The 14,168-nt window shown below is 38.4% G+C and overlaps 1 protein-coding gene across 3 annotated transcripts in view; it reads right to left on the reverse strand.

The window, feature by feature from the left end:
* The window catches only part of VHAAC39_1 (V-type proton ATPase subunit d 1), a gene marked incomplete at its 3' end in the record, with an annotated part of 102,461 nt that extends 97,855 nt beyond the window's left edge, over window positions 1-4,606 (reverse strand). Inside the window, exons 1-4 of one of the 3 annotated variants that reach the window (XM_051211351.1) lie at window positions 4,413-4,606; window positions 4,018-4,368; window positions 3,906-3,985; window positions 3,626-3,870 (exon numbers count right to left, since the gene is read on the reverse strand). In XM_051211351.1, coding sequence (XP_051071397.1) covers window positions 3,626-3,870; window positions 3,906-3,985; window positions 4,018-4,368; window positions 4,413-4,551 — 815 coding nt within the window. In that variant the 5' untranslated portion in view covers window positions 4,552-4,606. Of the gene's footprint in view, window positions 1-3,600; window positions 3,871-3,905; window positions 3,986-4,017; window positions 4,369-4,412 lie in introns of those variants that run through there. The other 2 variants (XM_051211350.1, XM_012940069.2) reach the window with 2 other exon arrangements.
* Between the last annotated feature and the right edge of the window lie 9,562 nt (window positions 4,607-14,168).

Raw genomic sequence — 14,168 nt, forward strand, 5'->3', positions numbered from 1 at the left:
CACTAACTTCTGGTTTGAGCCATGTTGATAGATGCAAACTACTTGATTGGGGTCCGCGTGACCATCGTAACTAATAGGTGGAGACATGGCTCCGAATCGATCACAATGGTGTTGGTGTATACACTCCCTGTCTTCCCTTAAACCGTGAGACTAAAATTGCTTTGTACACTCTTTGTCCAGTATCCTGAAGGAACAAATGGCGTATGAACCAATTGTTGGTCGTCGACTACCATGGGACTGCATTTCCTTACGTTGCTCCACTGCCTTGTGGATTAAATGTTTAGGTCAAAGGCTCGGAATGTGGCTACCTAAGTAAACCACCTTTTTCGGTTTAGGCACCCGGGCAGTATCCCAGCCCTCATACGGTTCGGGGCAATGAAAACAAGAGATAATGGAAAGGCAGCTGCCGTAGGTAACACCAAACAGCTTTATATATAAAAGAAAGATTGCATATAAGAACATAATACAAGAAAGAACTGGTTCGTAGAAAGAAAGGTACAAACCAGTTTCAATCTCAAGGTTTAAGGGAAGACAGGGAGTGTATACACCGACGCCATTGTGATCGGTTCGGAGCCATGTCATCCAGTCTCCACCTATTAGTTACGATGGCCGCGCGGATCCCAATCAAGTAGTCTGCATCCACCAACACGGCTAGGACTAGAAGTTAGTGACTTCAAGCACTGATGCCACGTTTTGGTTTGGCCGCTCCTCAATAATTATCGGACGCCTCACTAAGACTCGTAAACTACAAATAAGAGAAAACCAGGCTGGCTTCAGACCTCGTCGTAGCTGCATCGACCACATGTTTAACATTTGCCGAGTTCTAGAACACAGGCATGCTCATCGGCATCCAACAATGACAGTTTTTCTTGACTTAAAAGCAGCATTTGACTCCATTGACCGAGAGGTTCTGTAGCAGTACCTGTCATTGAAAGGTGTACCTCAGAAGTACGTAAACCTTGTGAGGGTTCTTTACTCGAACACTACCAGCCGAGTCAGAGCTTATGAAGAACTGTCATCGGATTTCGTAATCTCAAGTGGTGTCCAAAAAGGCTGTCCACTATCACCATTTTTGTTCAATTTCATCATAGACCCACTGCTAGAAATAACGTTCTCGTCGACTGAATTTTCGGAAATCGACCAACCAGGAGGTCCCCTTATTGACTTAGAAGTCTCAGATAAAATGCAGAGTCTTTTGATAGCACTGAGCAACAATGTCAGGGTGTTTAGAATGCGTTTCTCCCCCTCTAAATACAAGTTGTTACTTTAGGACCCACTTGAGTCAACACCCGAACTAAGGATAGGGAGTGAAGTAGTCAAACGCGTCGACAACACTTATCTTGGAAGTCTGATCAGCTTTAATGGGTTGGTGTCTGACGAAGTCTCTGCACAAATTTAAATAGCTCGTTTAGTTTTTGCCAACTTACGTCACCTATGGCGAATGCGAGATATCCGTCTATCAATAAAAGGACAAGTATACTGTGCAGCACTTCGTTCGATTCTACTTTTCGACTGCGAAACGTGGCCATCAAGGGTAGAGACTATTCGTAAGTTACTAGTATTTAACCACAAATGTCTTGGAAATATTGCTCGCATCTGCTGGGATCACAAGGTAAGTAATAGTGAGGTTAGATGCATGGTATTAGGGAATGATGGCAAACCAGTTGATGAGGTTGTGGATATTTATCGACTGAGGTGGTTGGGCAACGTATTACGTATGTCCAATCACCGAATACCACGGCGCTCTATGCTGACTAGTGTTGGAGATGGATGGAAGAAATTTAGGTGTGGCCAAACCAAAACGTGGCATAATCCATAGTCACTAACTTCTGGTTTGAGCCATGTTGATAGATGCAAACTACTTGATTGGGGTCCGCGTGACCATCGTAACTAATAGGTGGAGACATGGCTCCGAATCGATCACAATGGTGTTGGTGTATACACTCCCTGTCTTCCCTTAAACCGTGAGACTAAAATTGCTTTGTACACTCTTTGTCCAGTATCCTGAAGGAAGAAACGGCGTATGTACTAATTGTTGGCCACCAGTAACCATGGGACTGCATCTCCATACGTTGCTCCACTGCCTTGTGGATTAGATCTTTAGGTCAAAGGCTCGGAATGTGGCTACCTAAGTAAACCACCTTTTTCGGTTTAGGCACCCGGGCAGTATCCGAGCCCTCACACAAATCGAATGATTTATGTGGCGCATACATATTTAGTGCCTCCATGTACCAATGTTTGTGTCTAAATAAATGAATAATCTGTGATAACTTGGACCGATGCATATATGTGCCTGGTCCGACGTTGTAGCTAACTGAATAAAAACTTCAGCACTCTGCATCACTCATAAATATGTTTAAGGTTAGAAAACTCATAAGGCTATGAAGCTCTAGTTTATCAATGTTAGGCTGCAACTTTTAATCAGTAGTCGGAATTATTTAGGTTTCAATCTGCTGATATTTAGCCCACTAAGCAGTATCATCATCATCTTTTATACAACGGATTCGACTCACTGACTAGTATACAGGAATGTTATAGCTTCTAATGAATTTTACTTTTCTATATTTAAAATTATTTATTTACTTCAATTCATCTAAACGATTTGTTGATTTTGGTACTGCTTTTCCGAGAATTTGTGAAAATTGGTAGCTACTTTTTCGGGATTTTTATTGTCATAGTACTTATTCAGAGGGAGGGAAGCCCACATCAGTTAGACTTCAATCGGTAATCTATTTTGGACGTCCACAGTACTTTTTCACAGAGTTTAAGAGCATGGAGATAATGTCTACTGTGGGTTGAAGACATGTACAAACCTTAATGCAAAATACTCCAGTTGTGCTTAACTGTGACAAATCCTAGTATCACCCCAGCTGCCTGTAATCAAATATTTTATGCATTAATTCTCATGTCAAAAGTTAAGGCGGAGACCGAAATAAATCGAGGTTAGCAAGAGCTAAGTTAATATACTCAGAACTACATCAAAAACGTTACAACGCACTGATAGGTATCTGAGTATAATAACATTCCAAATCACAAGTGTCCGCAAGATTCCACTGAGTGGACGGAGAGCATCGGAGTAGTGATAAAATTGATAAAAATGAGTTACAGCATTGTTGTAGATAGTAACAATTATTGAAAATGACAATTTTCTTGGCTTGTCTGGGATAGTACTGAATCATAGTTTTGACGTAAGATCTATAATGAAAACAGTATGTTTAAATATCAAGAAATGATATTAGCCATTGGACGATGATAAACAAAGGTAAATAAAAGGCGTGATGTAGAGGTATAAATTATGTTTCTACAGGATTCCTAAAACCCATTTGCGATTAAATCTAGCTAGAGGAAAGTATAGATTGATGTACGAACATAAAAATGCGATTGAATGAAATGATAATTGTTCCGTTAACCAGAAGTTTGAGATAATATCTAGACAAATATCGAGCAGCCCTTACAAATCCAAAACCAAATAGCAAAGATACATTATAGAGATCAAGAACACTATTCGTACCACCTGCGGTCATCTGAAAAATCGATACAAGTTTTAATTATTATGTACTGCTAAACAAAGTTCATTTGTGCAGTGTAAATAGCAATGAGCTAAAAAGGACTTACTGAATAGTACCTTGCAACGGATTTTACTTGTTCGTAATCGTTAGCCTTAGCAAGCTGAACAAGCCCCTCAGGGTTAAGTTTTCCGCAGCGAGGATAAAGTTTGGATCTATCTTCGTTTGAGAGTTCTGTTCCGAATGAATTGATTGTTATGATAAACGCCCTTCTGTCAGCTTCAAATGCCAACAACTCACACATCACCTCCGCAGTAATTCCACCCAGTGACTTACAGAAGGCATAAAAATCTTCAATATACGCCTACAGAATTAGGTTGTGGAAAAAGATTAACATACCCTGTACAAAGTGTTACGTATTATCTCTATATTAAGTTCATCTAAGTCTTGCTCCGAAATACAATCAATAAAGAATGGAGCTACAGAAATAAAACCACGATTAGAATGATACCTAGAGGCGTGTCCACGAGTACAGCATTGTATAACTCAGCTGGGTTAGTTGCAATATTCAGGGTTTCCATTTCCAGAAATGTTCCAAGAGGGTGGCATTTAGTCATAAGTTCGGATATCGGTCTTCCATGGAGAGTCCCTGTTATCAGAAGCACGATATTATCAATCATATAGCTGTATGTGATGTAATCCAAGAATAAAGATAATGGGTATACAGCTTGGTTGCGTATGTGTCGGAACTCAGACACAAACTTTTCGCGAATTCTTTCTTCAATGATCCCCACAGTCAAAGGTCCAGGTTCATTGGCAAGAAATTCCCCATAGTCAGTATCATGCAGGTGGAGCTTTAGGTCTGATTATTGGAATTACACTAAAACATAATTGACGAATCCCTACCATCCAATGTTTCACACTGTACTAGCACGTGGTAATCAGCTTGCTTTAGAAGTCCACCCTTAATTCCACGTGCTAGACCTTCTAAATAACCACTATCTGCATTGAAATTCACCAAAGAAATCGGTAGAATTTCTGTCATTATGAAGCCGCCAAAACCACAATCCTCAATGACTCCCGTCCTTGAAAAAATTAGGTCACCATTGAAAGTTGAATGAACCGAAAGTTATTTTACGGGTAGATTTCAAATATTTCTGTGATGACATCAACAGTGTCAAAGACCAGTAGGCTATCAACATTCTAGACAATATACAAGTGAATATAGACGTCAAGCAAACATTTGACGTACATATTTGTATTCAGTCTATTTTATCTAATAGTCCTGTAGCGGTAAATAAATCCCCAAAATAAATAGCTCTGTAAGTTTTCAACATTGGATGCCGACCACATGTCTTAATGGACTCACCTAGCTGAAGGCGCTCGGTCATGCATCCGCACCAGATCACGTGTGGGAACGCCGTGCTCAACATCTAATGCAATCGCTAGCCAGACTAGATCAGACAATGCCGATATACTTGCAAACGTCAAATACAACTTTTGATCTCCTTGATTCTGTCTTTTGATTTCTGTTGGTGGGTAAGGGTTATATTAGAAGGTGTTACTGGTAAAAGCGTTGTCAAACACTGAATACCTGTGCCATCTTCAGTCCTATATCACTGAACTCAATTTACGGTGCAACAGATCCCATTTGAAGTAAATCAATTAAATGCCTGCCAAATTAGAAGGCTTTCTTCTACAACCCAGACAGGTATGATTTACTTTATCAATTCCGGCTCTTGGTAGGAATAGCAGCTCAGGTAAGCCATCAAAACAACTATTAAAATAAAGTGTTTTAATCTCATCACCTAGCCACTGTAAGCTCCTCATAAATGAAGTTTGTGCTGAAATTGTATGCTACCAAAGATGCTCAAGTAAATCAACCCTTAGTTTCATAAACATCTGGTTAATAACGTTGCGCAATTTGCTAATAGGTTTTAACGGAAGAAGAGTTGGTTTATATTTACATGATATTGAACGGATCATAACTACTTTAAACTATAGAATGAAACTCAGGGCCTACTCGCGGAAATGATGGCACCTTTACGCCACGCATCCAGTGTTCATCTGTTGTCATTTCCAAATTCTGTCGTGTCGCGAAAAGCACAAAAATCATCCCAAATAATTCTTGAGCAACGATCCAATTTACTATGCGAACGACTGAGCATAAAACTCTAGACTGTTCGTCCAGAAGCTATTTGCTAAGTGGTTCTATATCAACGAGTACTTCAATGGCTCACAGGCAATTTATTACTAATTATTCACAATATAGCTAAAATTCATTGCCTCAGTAACTCAGTATAATCAGTAAATTATAAAAACCTGGAAAACGAGGTCAGCAAGTGCCGAATACCAAAACTTGAAATTGCCAAGCTGGAAAAGTGTGCATCACGTTCATGAGCTTCGAAGATCTTCTATCACCAAAAAGATGAACATATACTTGTTTGCAAATGCACAGTGATTAGGTGTGGTAGTTAACTGTGACAAATTCTCATTCAAATATGAACATCAGAATATGAGCTCATGTTTGCGTTCTTCCTTATTTTATGTAGTGGTCATATTTTTCGTCCTTATTATTTGAATGATGACCAGATCCTATGTGCGTTTGTCAAAGTTCAGTCCACTCCATTTGCTCTCCACTGCGATAAATAAATATTTTATCCAGGTGACCAGATAGATTATCCCAGACTTAACGCCTTTTGAGGGCATTTGGACATTCGAGTCGACAAATCAGTAGATACAAAACGTTTCTCATCTTGCAGGTCACCATCAACCACTGTGGCAATATAAAGACCGTAGATAAACTTCCGAAACATGTAACCAATATGATCTACAAGGCTCTCAAGGCATAAAAGACTCTGTTAAAATTAATTAAGGTATGGCGCCACGATCAGAATGAAGCAACTCAGTTATTAGTCAAGTAATTAATAATTTCTGAATGGATTATGGAAGTTTTCAGTCGTCTGCATTATTTATTATGGTTTAGCTAATAACAAAGGAAAGTTGTCAGAAAACCTCCCATTGTAACCTTTATGTTCTCAGTTGGCATGATTCGGGTTGTGGGCAGCAAAGTACTTACAATAAGTAAAACATTCATAGAACAAATAGATCTTTAGGCATTATACATTAAGGCGGGTAACAGGTTTCAACAAACGTTACTTGGTGAAAAGACATCGGCCAGGAATCTTGACCATATTCAGATACAGCTAAGGTGAAATGCTTCTTCAATATTCAAAATGGTTAGAAATGCTGTCAAGTGCGGCAAACAAACCCACAGTCGAGAATTCCTCTGGTACCCCTGCATATTAATGCTGACATAACAAGTTCGAAGACATAGAGATTAAAAAGAGCAATCAAAATCTTCTGTTGGTTGAATTCTGTGAACTTATAGAACCTCTATCAAAGTAATCAACAGAGTGGTACAGATGATACTTTTTGTTACATCAGAATTCTCACATTCGTCGTTCATGAGTACACCATGTTTGGACAATGCTGCACTATGTGTAGTGCCAGAAGTGAAAAACAGATGTTGTTAATTCATTATTACAAACCCTGTGACCACTCAGACTGCTGGTGAAAGTATCCACCACTGTCTCTTCCATCAGTAATCCTTTCAATGTTGGACAACAGATCACTGCAGATATTATAGTTATTAATAATGCTTCACAAATGGATTGAGTATGATAAAATATTGACCCTAAGGACCGGTCCAACAGCATCAGTCGTTAGACCTGTGTAAACTTACACGACCGATGATTGACATTTCGCCTAAATCTTCCAGTCACCGAGTGAAACTGTCGACGAGTGCAACGTTGAATTCCATCTCTTACGATTCTGAGACACTTGAAGAATAATACGAAAGTCAAAGGGAAGTTTTTCAAGCAGAGGTTTTTTATAACGACGCAAAATATCTCCAAACCATAATACCACAAAGTCTAAAGGCGTCATGTGACACTATAGTTCTCAGAAAATGGGACGGCACGCCGTCGCTATGTCGATTTATGCTGGCAGAAACTGTTGTGAGAGTTATCGACCGCCAAGAATATAGCACCTTTATGTTGAAAAAGGTTCGGTTTCCTAACAATACTAATTTAGAAGTAATCGGCGTCTTCTTTATGGTAGAACGGTGGAAAACCGGATCAAGAATGCATGGATAAAATGCCCATGAACCCCGAATAATAACTTGAAAAAAACACAACTGCTAGCTATGAGCTGTAACTGCATCAGCCCGCGATAGATTACCGAAGCCCTGGGCCAATAAGTGCGAACTTTGAGAAATCTTATTTGTTAGTGGATAAAAAGCGACGAATAATATGAAGATGTAATTCCACCATAGAATGATAAGTCGATTCAATGAATTCAAACAGCCAGTCACGAGGAAGCAAATATTGAAACCACCAAAGAATAATGGTTGAATGAAGTGAATCGTGAAAGCCAGTGAAGTACCGTATAAAAATAAGGAAATAACAATATTATTATTCACAAACATCTTATGGGTAAATAAGTGTTGTGAAGAAACCATTTCGGGTTTCGTTAAAGATGCAATAATACACAGGTTTCAATAATTTCAGCCATATTTGAAAAAGAGAAGAAATAATAATGATAATGGAATAATAATAGTAAATCAGGTTATGGGTAATTGAGAAGAATATTGAATTAACTTCAAAGAAGGGAAGGGAGGAAATAATGCAATAGAAATAATGGGGACGTGAGATACGCAAATACTTTAATAGGCGTGTTTATGGACACAGAACAAGAATACAAAACTATGTATGTATCGTCAAATTAGTAGCAAAAATGAAATAGAAAATAATTGAGAAAAAATAACTTATTGTTGCAGTAAGATATGACTTTATGACGCTAAAGTTATCGGCAAAGTGATGGATACCACTCTACCGTGAAATCGAAAGTAAGGTGAATAAACAAGAACAAAATTACCAAGAAAATTGAATCCGCTTATGGGAGAACACAAACAGGTACCACCATGTCCGGAAACGTAGGACGGGTTGTTCACACATACCCAAACATATTCACATTCATACAGACAGCAGGGATCTTATGATCTCTCACCATGGTAACGTGAGAATTCAACCATTCTAGCCAAATCACAAACCAAATCTGAAGGTCTTCTACTGCAGGGAATATACAAAGAAGACTAGTGCTTATAATTCAGGAAACTGTTTGCCCATAATCAAACGACCTAAAACCTGGCAAGCCATCAAAACAACACCCAGTAGTCTTGTATAATAATTTAAAGGCTACTCAGTACAATATCCAGTATATCCCCTCGCCAGACTTAACTCCCTGTGGATTGTAGTGGTGGCATGAATGCAAAAATAACTAGAACGAAACAAAAAAGCTAAAGACTATTACCGACCGTCCAGAAACAGGAGGGATCTATTTAAGACTCACAATTAACTCGAAACCTCCCACTTCTGTCTATTATTGTTACAACTTTATGAATGTTACAAGGCTTAAAACAGCAACAACTAATAAAAATTCTTCATTAAACTCATCATGTTCTTAAGTGTAGTCCAATAGGTCATGTCCGAACACAAATTTGTTTAAATTGTTATATTCGTCACCAACGTATATCTTAGCCTGTTCTGTACATGCGTTAAATTATATCATCTCCATACCATTTGAATTTAGCAATTGTGTGAACCACCATTGAGATTTTCCAATGAGCCTATCGTGGTCGTTATTGCTAGACGTATTTGGGTTTACAAATCTTGCTGTCTTGTTCGTCTCCTAAAAACACGTGTAACGTAGTTCAGTTAATCAGGTCACTACAGTAACGCACTATCATGCTTCATTGACATAATGAACAGACTATCACGTAGTTGATAGTCAAGCAAGCATTGAAAACAAGAGCTGGAGACTACTATCAAAATTGACAGTAAGTGAAAGAATACATTTTGATCACAATTTGTAATGTAATCGAGCAGCTAAAACTTCTGATATTTTCGAATCACATAAAAAAAATGCCCATTTTCAACTAGCTAACACCTAATCAACACCAACTAGATATTCACTTTTGAATATCGTCATAAATTCCTATCATGACTAGACAATCACGTAAGATGACTGATAACAGTAATGAAACGATTGGCATACTCGGCAGACAAATTGAATTTGTTTATCACCAGGTCTCTTCTCGTGGTCATCTTCATCCACTATAGATGATTTCAATATGTTTCTCTGTCCGTTTCTCATTCAGTAAATGTCTTAGAATCTTGTCGGTCTAATTAGCGACACAACCATGCATGCAAATGGGTGTTGTACTCCCCTTGATTTCAACTTTTGCTCCCCCTGATAATCACATGATCACCACTCACTTTTTACCATCCTGTAAAGATTTATTCAGCCGAAAGCATCTTAAAACACCATGTCACGTACATCTGTGGCACAAAAGCTTAGTCGATCTCAACACTTAATATTCACTCGACTACAAATGAGTGGATTTCTTACTTACTTACGCCTGTTACTCCTAATAGAGCATAGGCCGCCGATCAGCATTCTCCAACCCACTCTGTTTTGGGCCTTCTTTTCCAGTTCCATCCAATTCTTGTTCATTCTTTTTATGTCTTTCTCCACTTCACGACGCAATGTGTTCCTTGGTCTTCCTCTTTTCCTTTGGCCTTCAGGATTCCATGTGAGGGCTTGTCTTGTGACACAGTTGGGTGATCTCCTCAATCTGTGTCCTATCCACTTCCAGCGCCTCTTCCTAACTTCTTCCTCCGCTGGGATCTGGTTTGTTCTCTACCACAGTTGGTTGTTGCTAATAGTGTCCGTCCAGCGGATCCGAAGTATTTTGCGTAGACAATTGTTAATAAACACCTGAATTTTTTGGATGGTGGCTTTCGTAGTTCTCCAGGTTTCTGCCCCATACAGTAGAACTGTCTTGACATTTGTATTGAAAATTCTGACCTTGGTGTTGGTTGACAGTTGCTTCGGGTTCCAGATGTTCCTCTGTTGTGAATATGCTGCTCTTGTTTTGCCGGTCCGCACCTACACATCTGTATCAGATCCACCATGTTCATCAATAATGCTGCCCAGATATGTAAAGGTTTTTACATCTTCCAAATCTTCTCCGTCAATTGTGACTGGATTGGTGCATGCTGTGTTGTATCGGAGAATCTTGCTTTTCCCTTTGTGTATATTGAGACCTACTGCTGTTGAGGCTGCTACTACACTGGTCGTTTTCACCTGCATTTGTTGTTGAAACTAGTTAAGCACGACACCAATGTCAAAAAACCGGCAATATGCAACAGTAAAATTACGTAATAATGGTAAATCTTTATTCAACGTCAAATAATAAATGTCAAGATAATGAAGACTAAGGAAAATAGAACATGGTTACAAGAGACCAGAGTAAAAGTCGAAATACACGACAGGATAAAGAATGAAAAAACAACCGTATGGTCCAACTAGACACCTCTGAGGAATTCTAGTTTATTCATTCCGTTAGAGACGTAGTAAGAAATTGGGTAAGATGTCTCACTTTTGTGTAAAATAGTGGGCGAGATGCAACACCAGATAATAACTTTCTTAGCACCCGAACACAGATTATAAGATTTAATGGTGAACTCTCCGGAAGAAAATATTTGTAGGTGGCGTGCCTCACAGCAGTGTTCCATTCCATACTTTATCACTGTTCTATATTCACAACCTATCAAGGCTGTTTAAGTGATGGACATTCATGTTCCCAGACGAAGCCATAGTTTCGAGAACAATAGACTACAGTGTCAATCGTCTGTATCTGCAAGCTGATGTAGACGAATTAGTCTGATGGATTCCAAGTCGAGATCTGGGGGCCATTTCTGGTAAGAGCTCATCAGATACTCTGGAAGACTTTAGTATACTGTCATTGATACACCATTTCTACACGTGCATAAAAAATATCTAGGAATAAATGCAAATTATGACTTGGAATCATCTGCGTACTGCGGCGTTGTAGTTTCTGAAAGTTTTCGCGAATTTTAGTCAGTTTGCTGAGACTCCGAATGTTTTATTGAGGATACACTTCGGAAATCACGCACTGACTATGTGAGACTTTACTTAAAATACTGCATTCAAACGGCTTACCAACATCTTAGTAAAGACCCTTAACATTCAGATGCACTCAGCGTGTAGAAACTAGGTTACCGAGGGGCATTTTCAAAATCCGTCGCAAAAAGCAACTTACAAGCGTAAACGTTTGCGGTGTGAGTTGACTGTGTATTGGCACTGTATATCCAAAATAATGATCTGATATTAACGCTTCTAATAATTTTGTCTCGTTCAGAGTTAATCATTCACAAAGCCATAGTAAGAAAAGTTTGAGAATCATATTCTAATAAAATCATAATGAGATACTGATTTTCACATTGAGTGGTCAATGACCACAACTTCTGCACCTTAACAAGCGGTATCAGCTCGACCTGTGAACGAGTCTAAAGAGGAAATAGATATTCACCGAAAAACACACCTCAAAGGTTAATTAAGGTTATCAGAACTATTGTCTTCATTACCGAATACCAGAAGTTCAACCGTAGTTTATCTATAATACAATCCGTCACACTGATGAGCTCCTCTATAACTGTGGTCAATGATATATATATATATATATATATATATGATCCTGCCCCTATTTGAAGGGCTTTGAAATCAAATGAGGGAGCTAGTGTCCACATTCTGTTTCTTTGAAATACCACACATCTACAAAGAAACTCTTACTGTATTATTCGTAACAGGGTTTTTGGATAATGTCCCATATAACTGCAATCATATTTTATCGGTGTTTATTTCGCATCTTATTGCATAATTTTGTACTTTTCCATTCGAACATATATAATATCAGTGTTTCATTTGGAATACTTCTAAACTCTGAAGCGGTACGATGGTTGTGTATGGTCCTTCCAATCTTTTATCACTGTTCGTATATTTATTCGCAGTACGTTTTCTTCTACTGGTGTTTTCTATACACTTGTTCGTGTTCCCTTAACATAAAATGAAACAAGAATTTATATTTACACTTCAATAGTCACATGGACTTCCTTCTGAATTATGTTGAACTATCAGACTAATTGTAGTTGATTTGTATGCAAATATTCGTAAAACTCTCATAGATGATGGTTTGTGTAAGGAAATGGAAAACTGTTTATTCACAGCGTTTATTTGCAAATAAATCGTTTGAAAAGATAAACAATATTGGTCTACCTATCTTATAAATACTGGTTTCAAATACGCAGACACCTGAAAAGAGACGTAGACGATCTACTGGTAGCTTATCAAGCATAAGTTCTTCATATTACGCTCAAGGTCACATGAATTATTCAGCCACGTGGTTGCTGTTTATTGGGTGCAGGAACAAAGTACATTGATCTGAATATTATTCTGGTTCCTGATGTCTTTGCTTGTCCGTTAGCATCACCAAGAGATCATGTATACTGGTTAACGAAAACGGGCATGTTTTTGAGTATGTGCAATGTCTACCAAAAGCTTAATGAGATAAAAAAAATCTGATTCTGATTACCACACTCAGACAATAAGCCATATTTTCAAAATGATCCAAAGTGGTTATCGAGATCGGTATAACTTTACATCTGAAGTTGACGCATACTCATATGATGGTCATAGGACAGCTTTCACTTAGTTATTTAGTGTATAATAATTGATACGATGTCTATCAATCTACATAATCTACCAGTTATTTTCCACCCGATGATATAGATAATCCTTGTCTGTCTAGCTTCACAAGATCGCTTGACATACTTGGTTGATATCATAGTGTATAACTCCACCGTCAGCCAATCTGCGGTGACTATCTGTTTAATCCTCGTGTAAAAAAGGACAGTCGTGTGTGGATTTTGTAATTCTTTGCTGTTGAAAAAAATATGCGAAAAAGTGCTAGACAGAGAAAATCATTTGAACTATTAAGACCCTACCTTGGGAGTTAAAGGGTCTTCACATAGAAAGGCTTTGGTGCCAAATGGTGAAAAAAAGGCAGTGGTTACAATTGGTTTCATCAAGTGCAACACACCCACTGATAACTGCAGTGAAGATGATGTATAGCAGTTTTACCAAAGGCTTCATTCCATCTTTGAGAACTGCCCAGGAAAAGGCTTGAAAATTTAAGTGGAGTATCTATACGTCACGATAGGCACAAACAGCACTAGGCATAAAAATATCGTGGGGTGACATGAACCGAAAGAAAGGAACGAGAATGGTGAAAGGCTGATAAATACATATGCTTTCGAAAAAAATGGTTAGAACAGACAGCTTTTCCTCCCACATATGTACACACGTAGCCATTTACGGTTCAAATCACCACATTACGAAGAACCAAGTCGATCACATCTGAATCAATAAGCAAAGTTAGTAAATCCTTAAAAGGTTTAAAAACAGCGGAGTTGATATTTCTTCAGACAATCACATATTACTAGACTTCCCAAAGTCTTAATTGAAGAAGCACTGGACAAACAACACTTTTTTACAATTTTCCTTTGAAAGGTTAACTAAGCGAATTCAAAAAGTTCTAACCCTTAAAAGATCTACTCAATGAAGATAAAACTACCATGGAGGACAGTCAAAAAAGAATGAAAGAACTAAAACCCCAAAATGTCAATGGGTAATGAGTCCCAACAAATACCAGTGAATGGAGTAAATTTTACTCAAGGC

This window comes from Schistosoma haematobium, chromosome ZW (genome assembly GCF_000699445.3).
Source record: "Schistosoma haematobium chromosome ZW, whole genome shotgun sequence".
Classification (NCBI taxonomy): domain Eukaryota; kingdom Metazoa; phylum Platyhelminthes; class Trematoda; order Strigeidida; family Schistosomatidae; genus Schistosoma; species Schistosoma haematobium.